The 16,405-nt window shown below is 31.8% G+C and overlaps 1 protein-coding gene across 1 annotated transcript; it reads right to left on the bottom strand.

Annotated features, from left to right (window-relative positions):
- Positions 1–3,244: 3,244 nt before the first annotated feature.
- On the bottom strand, positions 3,245–15,593 carry LOC139487548 (alpha-mannosidase 2-like). The gene is made up of 2 exons (XM_071272429.1): positions 15,524–15,593; positions 3,245–6,686 (listed from the first exon to the last, which is right to left on the bottom strand). Exon 2 carries the CDS (start codon positions 6,631–6,633, stop codon positions 3,430–3,432), a length of 3,204 nt encoding a protein of 1,067 aa, XP_071128530.1. The 5' UTR covers positions 6,634–6,686; positions 15,524–15,593; the 3' UTR covers positions 3,245–3,429.
- Positions 15,594–16,405: the final 812 nt, after the last annotated feature.

Raw genomic sequence — 16,405 nt, 5'->3', positions numbered from 1 at the left:
CGGGTTGTCCGATTCATCTGAAAATTTCAGGGCAGATAGTTGTTCACCTGATAAACAATTTTACTCCTTGTCAGATTTGCTCTAAATGCTTTAGTTTTTGAGGTACAATGTATGAGCCAAAAACTGCATTTTACCCCCATGTTCTATTTTTAGCAGTGGCGACCATCTTGGTTCGATTGCCTGGTCACCGGACACATTTTTTAAACTAGATAGTCCAAAGATGATTGTGGCCAAGTTGGTTTTAATTTGGCCCAGTAGTTTCAGAGGAGAAGATTTTTGTAAAAGATTACTAAGATTTACGAAAATTGGTCAAAAATTGACTATAAAGGGCAATAACGCCTAAAGGGGTCAACTGACCATTTCGGTCATGTTGACTTATTTGTAGATCTTACTTTGCCGAACATTATTGCTGTTTACAGTTTATCTCTATCTATAATAATATTCAAGTTAATACCCAAAAACAGCAAAATTTCCTTTAAATTACCAATTCAGGGGCAGCAACCCAACAAAGGGTTGTCCGATTCATCTGAAAATTTCAGGGCAGATAGATCTTGACCTGATAAACAATTTTTTCTAAATGCTTTGGTTTTTGATTAATAAGCCAAAAACTGCATTTTACCCCTATGTTCTATTTTTAGCCATGGCGGCCATCTTTGTTGGTTGGCCGGGTCACCGGACACATTTTTTAAACTAAATACCCCAATGATGATTGTGGCTAAGTTTGATTTAATTTGGCCCAGTAGTTTCAGAGGAGAAGATTTTTGTAAAAGTTTACGTTGACGGACGACGGACGACGGACGACGGACGACAGACGACGAACGACGGACGCAAAGTGATGGGAAAAGCTCACTTTGCCCTTCGGGCCAGGTGAGCTAAAAACGAGAAATGTATAGCTGCCAATTCAAACCCCCAGAGAACGCTGACACTGACCTATACACAAACACTACAGCTGAGAGGGTGAACTCAGGAGTTCCTGATTCTCACTGTTTTATCCCCAAACTCCCAACTTGCAAACTCCTTCTCCTCTTACTCCCATACTAAATTATCCAATCATTTCCCAAAGCATAATTATCCTTATTTCTAAACTGCAGTCACCAAATGGATCACAAGCCTAACGTAAAACCTTTTTGATATTTTTTCAAGAAAAAAAAAGTCAGAAAAGTACATAGCTGTTGAATCCGACAAAATGTTTTATAATTTTTTATAATACAATAAACTGATTATCACATGCCGATGTCTGCATTAATTTGCAATGTGCGAACTGTTATTTTATGCCAATCCTTCTTCTTCGTCTCTGAACACGCTGGTGAAACCCACGTTGTTTTATTGCGCAATCGTAAGGGAGTTACCATTTGATTTTTATAAGGGTAAAGGGGGGACTGTGATAACATTATTATCGTTAGTTGTAATCTCTGTCTTGCCTCTTTTCCCTCTATTCCGTCCTGCTTTGTTTTTATTAGTTTAACTTATTTTGCAAATATAAAAAAGAAGATGTGGTATGATTGGCAATGAGTTAACTCTCCACAAGAGAACAAATTACACAGAAATTTACAAAGTATGAAATCGATTCCATGTAATGAGCATTTAAATTACATATAGTTTACAAGTGTGAACAAATCTCATGTACAGAATATTAAACCAGGTGTATAGATGTGAACAAATTTGATGTGAAACTAGTGTTCATTACATTAAACTAATTGTAAACATGTGAACACGGCCTAAGAAGCTTTATGTAAAGTTCAATTAATTTTTGATGTCATAATTAAGTCTATTAGTTTTTGTTGTACAGTATTTTTTTATGGGTCTTTTATATCTGACTATGTGGGATGCATTTTGATGATTGTTGAATCCGTATGACTTATGTTATCTGGTTTATGTTAGATAGTTGTCTTATCGGCAATCATATCATATCCTCTTATTATTTTATATTGATACAGAATAAACAACTTTTAAAACTATACAAGAATCAAAAGTATACGTAACAATTTAAACAGTAGTATACCTGTCAAGCTACATCTAGATTTTTATTTAATTTCTACAAGATTGAAAAAATAAAACTCAATATTTAGCCTCCAGTATTTAATATACACTTTTTTTTCATTTACCTCTATTTATACATCATTTAATTTTTTTTTTTTTTTTGATTATTGGTTTACAGCTTAAAAAGAGAAAAAATAATATTCATATGTTAAATAAAAAGAATTAGCACTATGTTAAAAAAAAAGAACAAAAACGATTCAAGAGACTAAAAACAAAGATGAAGCCCGAGTAACATGAACACAACAAATAATTCGACTTTAGCTACATGGGAAAAAATCTTGTCATCTTACATGTATAAATCACTATTTTGAGGTATATCATTTTATCATAAGGACCTTATATTTTACCATATTTTTTCAACAGAAATTTAGCCTTTTGATTTGAAATTTCCAGAACTATGTCTAATTACAGCTAAAATGATACACAAATGGCCGCCTTGGTGATGCTGGGTCATTCATTTCTGTATTATTCTATGTTTGAGCCATTTTTTCTTTTTTTTATACTTTGACCCGTTATTCTCTATTAGTTATACTCTAGAATCTTATTAGTCTCTATTCTTTTTTATGCCATCTTTTGCCATTGTTAATTATTTTTTTTTAATTCCGCATCCACACCCTCATACGACATTTGTCCACTCGAGCGTTTTGAATATTAAAAATGTAATGGTATTGGGTTAATGAAATACGTATTGCACTAGAAACTATAAATTTTGATATTTTTCAAATTGAATCACAAATAATTTAATGCAGCGTTTATTTACTAATCAAAAACAACACCTGTCATAAGCCTCTTATCATATCTCCCCTTTATATCATTTATATGTATCGACTTGGCCTACTTCTGGTACAGTATACAGTATGTATATAAAAGGTTAATTCATCTATTGACCAGTTCTATAATCATTGCATGTGTATTCCTATAAATGATTACTACTTAACAAATATAATGCAGCCGAGAATCATAAAGAGATTTAGTGCTACAAAAAGTTGACCACGTTCTCCTTTAGCGCCGACAAAGTATGTATATACATTAACAAAAGCATACAAACATTGTCGTTAGCAAACTTTCGTTGTCATGGCACATACTTTTCAAACTTTTGTTATAGAAATTAATAAGGTAACTGCAGATATACGACTAATTTTGTGCCTTGATTGTCTTTCACATTTCTCTTCATTTTTACGTACTGAGGCAATAGGAACATTAATTTCAGGTTTTGATCTTTTATTAATACGGTTTTTGACTTCTATTTACAGACAGAAGATGTCCTTAGTAATGCTCTCTTCTTCTTCATGCTTTCATTTTATTGTTTGTCTGTGAAAAGCGAACGCGGGGCTGTTTCATCATTACCAACTGAATAAAAGTATGATCTGATCTCTAACATTGATCATGTTACGTTTTCCATCTGAATTGAAATGATTCTAGCTCCATGGGTTTAATGACTACCCTACTTATCTCGTTTCTCACTTCATGTAAATGTGATAGTGACATTTGACTTACTTTTTCTAAAGTTAAATCTTTAAATAATGAATTGAGATCAAGCGCATGCGTCCCCGAACATATATTCTCGTTTTGATGAATGTTACAAGAGGTAACACGTTTGTGAAATGTTAATCCAGTTCCAATGAATTTTCCTGACTCAGTCAATAAAGACCGGAAGTTAGCAATTGAAATGTCGCAAGGTAGCTTATCAGAATTCAGAAATGACAATTCTTTGATTTTAAAATTAACAGATGTGAAAGAATACAAAGATATTACTGGGTTCTGCAGCAAATCGTTTATGATGTAGCTGGTCATTGATGGTTGCATTTGGTACTGTCTATAATCCTTTGTGATGTGGTGATCACGAAACTGTTCTAGGTGTAATATGAATTTACTTATAGCAGGTTTATTGTCCGTCACAGGTTCATCCAACCCTTTACCAAATGACATAGGTACCCTATCAAGCATAATCTCTAATGAGCCAGGAGTAAAACTTGCAACACCAAGCGGTTGTGCTGTATGTATTGTCAACCGTGTATCGGTATCTTCAACAACTGCCATTGTTGTAAATGGGTAAAAATTGGCACCTATTGGTAAATTCTTTCTCGGCTTTCGTCGATTCATTTGAAAACCGTTTGAATCTGTAAAATATATATCTTTATTTTGGATGTTGGTTGATATTCGCATCATTAATTCGGTATTTTCTTCTTCGGGTGTCAGCAATGTTGCATTGTTTTCTATGTGGACAGTTTGACCTTGAATACTGTTGCTATGATAAAGGGTCACACTATGTGAAAACAACTTATGGTGAACTTTAACCTGAGACATAAATCTTCCTGTTATAAGCGTTACTGAATCGGCTTTTAAAAATAAATCCTCTTCCAATTTATTTGAATTGAAGCAGTAGGCATTGCTGTTGTTTCCAAAATAACGGAAAAAGTCAACAGCAACTTTCGTGCAGTATTTTGTCGAAGTCTTCAAACACATTTCATGTAAGGCACCGGTTGCTTTTATAAAAGATAATTTCAAGAAATTATTTTCTACAATAAAATCCACTTTCGAATTTTCCTCATCCTTGTTTATGGAAAATAACCTATATTTATCATCTATTTTTCCTTTAACACTGATGACATTAGAAAACACTGATTTGTCTTTTTTATTAGGCTTGACCACATGGTTGATAACCAGACTCCTTCTACGAATCTTATATACAGAACATCCGATTGCTGGAACATTTACTTCAAACATGATTTGATACTCATGTTGAGATATGGTATAATGATTTAACCAAACAGGACTTACTTGATACGGAACAACTTTATTTTTACTGTCAAACACTTCAACATCATACGTGTCAATATAAACGATTATTACTTCTGTCCTTGGTACTGAATACGAGTTTAATACAACCAGTGAACTAGTGTCAGACGTACTGGATATAGTTTTAACTTCCAGATTATTTTTTGGAGATGGTAACTCTCGCGTGAGTTTGAGATCCGCTACGTTAGTACGTGTTCCTGGCGACAAGATATTAGTCACACGTTTTTGGATAATTTCTATCAATGAATTTATAGCTTCGTATATTTTAATTTCGAAGTCAATAACTGTTCCTTCTGTCGATGTTCCGGTTATTGCGTCGTGATGTTGTACTAAGCTATGCGTTCGTCGAGCTAACTGTATAGCTTCCCAATCACTGTCTAAGTCAAGCGGCATTGAATCTGTATTTTGTAATAAGTACACATAAATCAGTGACATAAAGGTTTCTGTTGCTCTTAAATATTCTTGCAGTTCTCGTATCATACGCTTGTCGAAAGGTCTTGTTGTAAAATACCCGCTCCAATACTCGTTATCTTTGTCTGTGTATGTGAAGAAATCTCCAGTTAAACTGACATCTTTTAATTTAGATTTTTTGATTTCAGCATGAAGGATATTAAAGTAATCACTCACTGTTCCGAATTCCATTTTAATATTCCATTCAGATTTCTTATTAACATAATCCATTAATCGTTTCATGTTTTCGTAATTGGTCTGAAAATCATAACTCTCGATGTATCTGAAGTCATCCCCATGAGGCATTAATATGACGTTATGCTTGTAAAGCGCTGCTTTTTGTTTATATTGTCCAACTACCAATTCTGCAAAATCTTCAAAATTTTGTGCCCGTCTGTTTTTACCAAAATTTATTGGTTGGTCGTTATCGGGAAAACTACCCACACTAGAAAAATCTAAAACTTTACAGATTTCCGTGTCCGGACCACAACTACATTCAATGTTGTACAATGTAAAAGGTTCAACGTGACACATGATATCATGATCTCCATGTTTGTCCCATGGTTGACGCCAATTAAACGTAAGCATCTTTCTATTACCCATAAATCCTTTCACAGCTCCATGAATTCGCAAAATTGCCATATCTTTCATACCGGCTTTCCTCCACAAATATGGTAACGTCGAAGAGTACCCGAAAGGGTCAATTGACCAACTTATGTTTGGATATATTCCAAAATGTTCTTTGATCCACAAATGGCCCTCTATCATCTGATCTAGTACTGCGGTATAGTGAGTCGTGGCTTCATCAACAGAAACCCAACCACCTGATAATATTTCTATTTTACCTTTCTGTACTAAATCACGGAAAGCTAATCTTAGGGGTTCTCGAGACTCTTTCCACCACCTGTCCAGAAAGACTGTCTCTGTCCAAATCATTCGGAAATCAGGAAATCGGTTCAGAGCCTCTATAGTGTTAGTTAATATCTGCCGTGTTCTGATAGTGTAATAATCTTCAAACGTCCACAGCCATCCTGGATCATTATGCGAATGAGGAACAACGATAATCCTAAGGGGTTCCGAATGTTTTATTTGGTGGCCAGTATTAAAACCTGGCTTTTCAACCACTGTGTATAATCCGTCTTTAGAATTGACAGTAAAATTAAGATTATCGTAAATCGAATCTACCGTCCAGTCGGCGGTCATGTAAGAATGTTTAGGTTCACATATATCTCTTTCACGTTGTTCACTGTTTAATGAGATATCGTTTCTCTTAAATAATGTTAATGTAAATAAAACTAATAACGTTACAATCGTGGCTATTACAATTCTTTCCTTATATTTCATATCCAACACGATAAGTCCTTGAAGCAGGTGCCCTTTCCCAATGAAAACTCAACCTGCAATTATAATAACGATATTTATAGCATTTATAAATGGTGTATAGATATCATTGGAGAAAATGACCGTTTAAATGGATTGGGTGATGTGTAATTTAACTTAAGTAATATTGTTTGTGTAAGTGATTATCATACTGACATTAAATTTTGATTTACATAACACTTATTATAATATTAATATTCAATTGATATTATGAAAGAGAATTATAAAGCAAATTTGTGTCTATGGCTGTCATATTACAGTTTGCGTTAAGATTAATCTATGATAGTTTAATTGTATTTGCCTTATGAGAACTCTGAAAGTATGAAACATAGTTTAAAGAGGAAACCAGTTAGTGAAATCATAAATAAACATCTCTTTTGTTAGTAAAAACATACAAAATATTTCATTCATATATACAAATAAAAAAATGTGGTAATGATTGATTTCCTCTGTTAATATCAATAGACTAACACAAATACAAACAAATCAGGTCAGATAGATCTTTTAAGTATTTTATACTTGTTATGAATACAATAAGACGTTAAACAATACTAAATCAAATCAAATCAAACTTTGCAGACGTTTGATGAAAAAATGCGTTCCACTGACCGAATTTAATAGTAATATGTTTTACAAAAATATCAATATATTTCACTAGAAACCTTTCCTCTTGGTCAAATAGACTTATTGATATAGTAATATTTATATTATCGGCTTTTATCTCTTTTTTTATTTATCAACATCAAAGTTCTTTACAAACCATTGACATTTTTATTTAAACACGTCGTCCTATAATTTGCCATTACTTTCAAGTCTTCTTGGTCATAAAGCTATTCACTTGTGTTATATACCCGCTGTATTTCTATACAGTTCTCCCCAATCAAGAACCCGTTGTTAAGTAGCAGTAGTTCATAAGTGGTTATTTTTAATAGATTCGCCTGTTGGTGTTCCTCTTTATTTTACACTAGCCATTGTGTGGTTCTTAATATCTTGCAGTTTGGTGTGAGCCAACGATCCTAGTTGTGGGCCATATTTTGACTTTTATTGTTAACCTTTTATGCATTGTTACATGGAAAAAGAGTTGTCTTATTGGCACTTTTACTGCATTTTCTTATTCAAATATATTTCTTCGACTTGCGTCTTCTTTGATTTGTGTGTTCCTGACAAAAGACTTCGGACGTATTCAATATATAAAGTGTTATTTTCATTTTTTGTTTCTTTTCGTTGACGTTAACAAACTTTTCAGAAAAAAAAGCTTCAGATATAACAGTTACGGTGACCTATAGTTGTTAATGTCTGTGTCATTTTGGTCTTTTGTGGATAGTTGTCTCATTGGCAATCATACCACATCTTCTTTTTTATATGATGGCACAATTTCATACCAAGCAATGCAAGTATTTTGAATTTGCTTCTTGCAACTATAAAAATTCGCGGATTCGCCACTTTGTATGCCATAGTTTGCTTGTTCGCTTATTATCACTATTTTTATAGTGTGATATCTCTCGTACTGGTTATGACGCCAAATGTAAGAACTAAAGCGCATGAGGAAAGAAGGTTCGACAAAGCAGACGGTGTTCTGTAGAATGTTTTTTATGCAAACTACGAAACATGCAATCTGGGAATGTTAAACAGGAAAACTCCTTCATTCAGAAATGCTTTTTCATAGTTCTTACATTAATTTACCTCATTGCATTTTTTTAAAAATTTTAATCAAATATCTTGAATGTCTAACTACTTTTTAACTCTTCATTTAAACAGTGTTATTGTCCTTTGACTTTAACATACCAATTTTTGAAAACTTGTTTTAATTAGTAAAAATAGTATAGTTTTATATACCACATGTTTGATATAAGATTTTTATGAATTTTAACTTTTCTTTTCCTTTTTTGTAAGTTATCAGTGCGTTTTCTGTTATGCAAAATTCTTTTCATGAGCTTTCATATTTATCTATAATACTTGTATATATAAATTTATATTATTTTATAAAGCGCTTATATTATATGCCCTGATAAATATACTGTATGATAAAAAAAAACCAGCTATGTGCTCTGTTTGTGCCAGTGATTTGTATCTTTTTCGTTTTTATTTGAATCTTATAAAATTCCATTTATCGCTACTAAAAGAAAGGTGTCAAATAAAGCACCATCGTTTCAGTGACAATTAGTGCGTAGAGTAATGGTAATTTATTTAGTCAATATCTTAAAATACTTAAACTAAACATAATGAACTTTTTTGTGGACCTTCTCTATCCTGTCAGTTCCTGATGGGAATTGAGTTTCACTTATTTAACGCTTAATCTATATAATTACACAGTAATGGAGAGGTAATTTTTTATTCCTTTTTAAAAACGATTTTAAAGTATTTTGTGTATATGCTTATTTATAGGCATCTTATATTTGGTTATAATGTAGTGATTGACTATGCTCAATTGAAAGTGAACAATAATCATATCTATTTCATATTTAAACAACATTTCATTGACAAATGATGCCAGTAACAACCCTTTAGAATGTTACCTACTGAAATTTTAAATCACCTTGATATATATTTGTTAACTGGTACACTATTAAATTTAAAAGACGGAAGATTAATATGATCATTTCCTTTACAGTAGTATCACCGAGTTTGTATTGTATTAACAATATTTATGTTATGCTGAAATGAAAATTCATCATCAGAAATCGTAAAAATTATGTTTGTATTTTATATTTTACTACAATTTTAGCATAATTCAATCTGTTTGGTATTAATCAATTCATGTTATGTCAACAACGAAAACATTCAGTATCTTTTGTTTTTAATACCATACGCCGAGGAATAAAAATATATTTTAAAATTCACAGGTAACCTAAAGTACATTTAATGCTTACATATGCAAAATCAATATTTCATCAATTTCATTCAATGACAGAGCAAACAAGACCTTCAAATTGGAAGATAATAATAAAAAGACACAGTTGTGAAGCGGGAGAATTATTACATCGATGACCTATTATAAGGTATAAAGAGATAATTTAACTGTTGGGGACCTATTTTGTAGGGCCATTTAAAAAAAAATCCGAAATAAGTCTCCTCTTATTTTTTTGTATTCTTAAAACTTTTATTTTTTTATACATGTTATGCATTTTTTCTTTCATACTAGATGGCAGATGTATAACAGGACACCGTTCTAACCTCGTCTAATGGCTTATTTCGTAGTAAAAAAATATAACAAATACAAAACGCCATGTTACTTGTTTGGTGATCAAATCAGACATAATTCTAAAACTTGGTAATCTCCTAGAATAAATGTGACCACAGTGTTGATACAACTAACCATGTTGTATCAATATACAGGTTTTAAGAAACGTTTTGCGACGGTTGTGCGATATGATAATTGATTGAGCGATGATGAAATCTCATATATCGGTTAGGAATCGACATTATTTATCACCAGACAGTGACTAATAGTTGTTAATTTTTGTATTATTTTGGTGTCTTGCAGAGAGTTGTCTCCTTGGCAATCATACCACATCTTCTTTTTTTATATTGACACCCGATGATGACAATAAAGGCGACAGTATTATAAAAAGAAAGAAAGAAGGAAGACATCTATATTTGGATAGTTGAACATAACAGTTAAAAAAGCATAACTATTATAATTTCCAGTACCAAGTAGCATAAACAATAAACTTGTATACTCTTACAAAAGCTAAAACACAAATTCACCAGTAGTATTTAGTTTGAAAATAAAACGTGAACAAATGAATAGCAAATGTTCTTATACAAGGTACGTACATCGTTAAGCAATGTGACTAAGCTAAACATTGAAATAAAATACTGACATGGCTAGAGAATTACGATTGGACAATTGTTTAACTAGGGAACCAGACGAAGAACCGGTAGGAACACTCTTGTTAACATTTCTTAAGTTCGCACTAGACATATATGCATTTCTCCTTTCGAAAATGTCATTTCTAAGTTCGCACTTCACATTCCTTTGTTCCAAATTGTCATTTCAAAGTTCGTACTTGTTGGAACTGAGAATTATACATTTGAAACTTAGAAATGAGAGAAATGTCAAATTTTTGGTTAGGAATATCAGAATATGGAAATGAGGTATTTTGAAAATAGAATGTCACTACCATCCTTTAGTAGAAATAAAGATTTAAGTATTGCTCTTTTCAGTTTATCATATGTGTTTTCGATTCAATATATAATTATAAATATGTAGCATATTTAATGGGTTTTTTTACAATAAAGTATTCATATTCCATATATTATAGTTTGATGAATATTAGCAGTGTGTGTATAAATACATTGGTACTTAGATTTAGTTTGTTTAAATTTATATGTATGTGAACGGGGCTTGTAAGCCTATATATGTGTGTTTTTAATCCGTTTTAAAAATTATATTATATACTGTTAAATTTGTAGACCAAAATATTTTAGCCAGTTTGTCTCCGAGCCGACGATCGTCAGAAGTTTAATATAATAATAAATATTTAGTGTATGTAATGGACTTTATAACGTAATGTATTAATTGTTTTAATTGCCGTCGCTTAATTAATAAAACCCAAAAATAAAGTTCCGTAGCTGGTTCCTTATCGTCTACCTTTTGTAAGCAGGCGAAAACGGTTTTGTATTAAATTTTTGTGCAATTTGACTTGAACTTATGACAACTCGTCGCACAGCCAACTAGCACTCCTCAAACACCCTAAAAAAGACAACTTGTATCACTTTATCAAACTCGCACCACTCAGAAAAAAACAGAGACAAGCTACAAATGGGCCATTCAAACTCTTATGGAAGAAGAACAAACAACATAATCAAAACTGTCAACATAATACATCAGTGCATAAAAACAGTTGTAGAAACACGGACCCAATCTGTGTATCACTATAAACATTTCAAGATTTAAGCGGCATTTTTGCTAATACCATTGACATTTATCTATCAACAGGTTTATTCAAAAATCATATGCATTTCGATCGGAAAACACTATAAATTATTGCTGGACCCTCGGCCGATACGGATGTCAAACAAACAGTAGCCTATTAAACATGCAAAACATATCTTGATATTCATACTATCCTACTTTGAGGCCTAAATTATTCTTAAGCTATCTTAATATTATTTTCAGTGCGCAATACCCTCATTTATTTGAAAAAGGGACGAATTATACCAGAGGGATAGTCAAACTCATAGATTAGAAATAAACTGACAACGCCATGGCTAAAAATTTAAAAAAAAAAACAGACAAATAATAGTACAGAAAACACAACATAGAATACTAAAGACTAAGCAACACGAACCCCACCAAAACTTATGCAATAATCTCCTTGTCCCTGAAATGTTGTCATCTCTTTCTTGCAAATTAGCTGGGCCAGATTCAGAAAAGAGCATATTTCTATGCTAAATGTAATAATGACAAACATTATTTATGAAAGGATGTATAATCCAGAACACATTGCTAGTATACAGCATATCGTTAATGATGAATAAAAAATGGAGATATACCAAAGAAACATTCAAATTCAAAACACGAAGATAAAACTGACAGCGTCATGGCATAAAAAGAAAAGACAAAAATGACTCACATAAGTACAAGTATACAACACACAACAGAGAAAAGTAAGATTGATCAACATAAATCAACTCCACCCTAAATCTATTGCTCTCGTGTTTTCCGGGGGGAGGGGGAGGGGGTAAATTGATCTTGTTGCGGAAAACACGGAGACAGACAGAGTGTAATTATCGGACAAAACCGTCAATATTTATAAATTCATTCGACAAAATCTCATGATTATTCTATATATAAAGAAACTCATCATAGATACAAGGATTGTAATTTTGTATTTGCGCCAGACGCGCGTTTCGTATACAAAAGACTCATCAGTGACGATCAACTCTCAAAAAGTTAAAGAGGCCAAATAAAGCACGAAGTTGAATAACATTGAGGACGAAATATAGTCTCAGTCTACACCATATATATAATCTTACTTCCCTTTAACAAGATAAATTGCATACTATCTGTCTATGACATATAGTCTGTATTTGGCAAAATATAAGTCCTTCTCTAGACATTAATTCGTAGAAGGGGGCAAACTTTCATGATACAAAAGACATTCTTACATTCGAAAATATTTGGCTTTACAAATGAACTTGCATATAGTTTAAATGCTTTCATCTTTTATATATAACTACTTAACACGATTAAGATATATGTTGGAACACTTAATTAATATGGTCTGTTATTTTCAAATGTTCTGCTATTTAGGTTGTTCTGCTATTCCATCTTTCCGCTATTCCATATTTTAATAAATACCTAATAGGTGAAATGAGTTGAAATTTGGACGGGCCATAATGTAACCAAGTTCATATAAGGTCGATATATACACAAGTTAAAAGGTTAAGGAAAAGATTAGGAATTTTGTGTGTATATATTTGATATTTTTGAACAGTCAAAACTTAACAGTCAAATAAAAAACGAAGACGACATTTATATAATGGTTGTATCCCGGTTATGAAACAAGAATTTAAAGACAAAACAAAAACCATAAAACTACCGATTAAGTGAAAGGTTTGACGGATTCTTTTATTTCAAATGACCAGGTCCTTTTTTAACGGTATGATAGGAAAGCAAATGACTTTTTTCGTATAATGCCAGTTTCACAGTATTATTCATTTTATCAAAACCATACAAAATAATGATACTTAATTACATGTAAGCCTAAATCCGAATCAGGGATTAGCTGACCAATTCTTGTTTCCTTATCTGTATCATCAAACGTTAAATTTTGGTGTAATTTGTGTACCCCATATCCAAATCCCCCCCTTTTTTACACCATTGTGTTTGATGAAATTGAGAATAGAAATGGGAAATGTGTCAAAGCGACAACAATTTGACCAAATTGTAGAAAGAAGCCTTTTTATTGGCATGCAATAGTTGCTCTATTCATTTGTGAATAGGCTCATTTCTTTCCTTTAAACGTTAAATTTGAAGAACTTACTCAGATAATCATATCTATTTCCTATGTATACAACATTTCATTGATAAAAAAGATCAATAATAACCATTTAAAATGATACCTACTGAATTATTACGACCTTTGTTGTAGATTAAAAGAGGGACGAAAGATACCAAAGGGATAGTCAAAACGTCAAATTCAAAAAAAGACGGAAGGTTAATTAGGATAATTCGTGTGCATAGAGTATCACCGATATAGTTGTAATAACAACTGTTACATGAAAGAGATGTGTAAAATCAGAAATCATAAAAAATATTTTTGCATTTAATATTTATATTTATCTTTATAATAATTCTTTTAGCTTGGAAATATGTAAAAAGTAAAATCACAAAAATACTGAACTCCTACGAAAATTTAATCGGAAAGTCCCTAATCAAATGGTAAAATCAAATGATAAAACACATCAAACGAATGGACAACAACCGTCATATACCTGACTTGGTTCAGGCATTTTCAAATGTGGAAAATGGTGGATTGTACCTGGTTACATAGCGCTAAACATCGCACTTGTACGATAGTCTTATCAAATTCCGTTATATTTACAAATTATGACCAAACATTTAACAAACAAAGACTAATTTATAGAAGCGGATGGCGGACTGCAACATCATAAAGGAACATTTATACAGCGTTTGATTTTGATTTTTGATTTTTATACAGACATTAATTTTGCCATTAAATAACTTTAAAAAAAAAGGTACTTTTCGGATTGAATTTTACTTAGAGACTGGTATTTAAGTTATTTTACTTTTTATATATAATGTACAGACATCTTATATAAATCATAATCCTAAAGTTTTTTTGCCGGTGAGCCCAATTTTTCAAAACCCACTTGGCAATATTTTGTTAGAATTAACATTACAGAAAATATGTTTTTAATATTATTTGGTTTTAAGATTTATGCAACACAAAATATCTTTAATACATTAATCGGCAAAATCACTCATTTTAACTATTTCAATTCATCATAAATCACAAGATTTTAAAAAAGGGGAGATAATAATAAAATGCTCAGTTGTTAAGCATTAAAATTATGTTATATATGATCAAAGGTAAAGTGCTCTAGGGACTGACCATGGTATTGTTTTGGTGTGCGGACATTGGAGGGTCTATATTTATTTCTTTGTATGCATGGGACCTATTTTAAGCAGTTTCATTGATATTTTTCTTTTAATAATAGGCGTCAGATGTGACACAAATACACAGTCAACCACTCTTCCAATAGGTGCTCCCAAAGTATACAACTATAAATATTAAAGATTGTCATGTTCAATGTTTGGTGACCAAATCGAATATAATTCTAAAACTATGGAAACCTCTAGAATAAATGTAGCAAAGTTTTAATCTAATGTAGCATTAACATGGACTTTTAAGGAATCGTTTGCCTCGACTGAGCCACCTGATGACAAATAAAATGAGAAAAACTATTTTGTCAAGGCTGACATGCGGAGTAACGAAAAGGTCAAATTGCTTTGACTACCAGTTTCCCAGCAATATATATATATATATTGTTTAAAAAAAAAAGGCTAAAGCATTAATTTACTAGAAATAGTTGTCAATGCCTAAAATACAACCATAACAAATCAAGAGCAAATTCACTTTTGCAAGGTATATACACAGATAGTTGTCAGAAAACCAAGAGCATCCCTCTTCAAATTAACAAATAATTATTTAATGCAAATCGATACATTATCGCTACATTTATATAAAAGGGAAGATGTATTACATTAAATGCTTCTCAGATAAATTATTCCGTATCTTAACAAACTATGGAAAAATGACAACTGATCTAAAACTATCATAGCTGTTACTATAAATGAAATATAGAATCAGAGTTTACTCACAGATGAAAATATTGAAATATGCGTCGTGTCAAGTACACATGTAACTCTCTTTAAAAAGTCAAATGTTTGCTATCTTATCTGACATTATTACAAGGTAGGTCAAGTTTACCGGCACATGTCTTCCTGTTTTTATCTTTAGATTTCAATAAATACACCATTAGCGAGAAATAATTCTTATATAATCTCAATCGATGTGTCTACGACAAAATATTCATGATTTGTGTAAATCGGGAGTTGTTCCATGCTTGAATAGTTTTACGGCAACGTGTACAGTTATAGGTTTCATAACTTATTTGATAGTTGATATCAAATAGTTCGTTTCTATATAAAAACTTCAGTGTTCCTGTTGTTCCTTTGTTTTCCTCTTATAGTTGACATATTTCCCTCGTTTGAAACCCGGATTTGTTTTCTTTCAATCGATTTATGACCTTTTAACACCGGTATACTACTGTTACTTTTAAGAAAATTGGATGTGTGGCGAGTTTATGCTCACTATTTGAATTAGAATGAGAGTTTACAAAAATTGAGAACAAAACTTGGAATTTGATGCTACTGTGTGAGAAGTTTAGCTAGCAATAAACCAGGTTTAATCCACTAATTTCTACATAAGAAAATTCCTGCACCAAGTCAGGAATATGACCGTTCTTATCTATTCTTTTAACTTGGTGTGATTGAGCTTTCGATTTTGCAATTTGATTAGGGACTTTACTTTTTGAATTTTCCTCGGAGTTTAATAATTTTGTGATTTTACTTTTTTTCGATTTTACGATTAAACAGATGGATTTTGGCTTCCCAATAGTTACTTACCATTTCTATGTACTAACAAAATCACAATAGCTCCTGATTAGGGAGTATACATCCGTTGATAGCGAGTTTCTTTTT

This window comes from Mytilus edulis, chromosome 9 (assembly GCF_963676685.1).
Source record: "Mytilus edulis chromosome 9, xbMytEdul2.2, whole genome shotgun sequence".
Classification (NCBI taxonomy): Eukaryota; Metazoa; Mollusca; class Bivalvia; order Mytilida; family Mytilidae; genus Mytilus; species Mytilus edulis.
The sequence above is the reverse complement of the archived record's forward strand: the minus strand, read 5'-3'. Positions and strand labels throughout refer to the sequence as shown.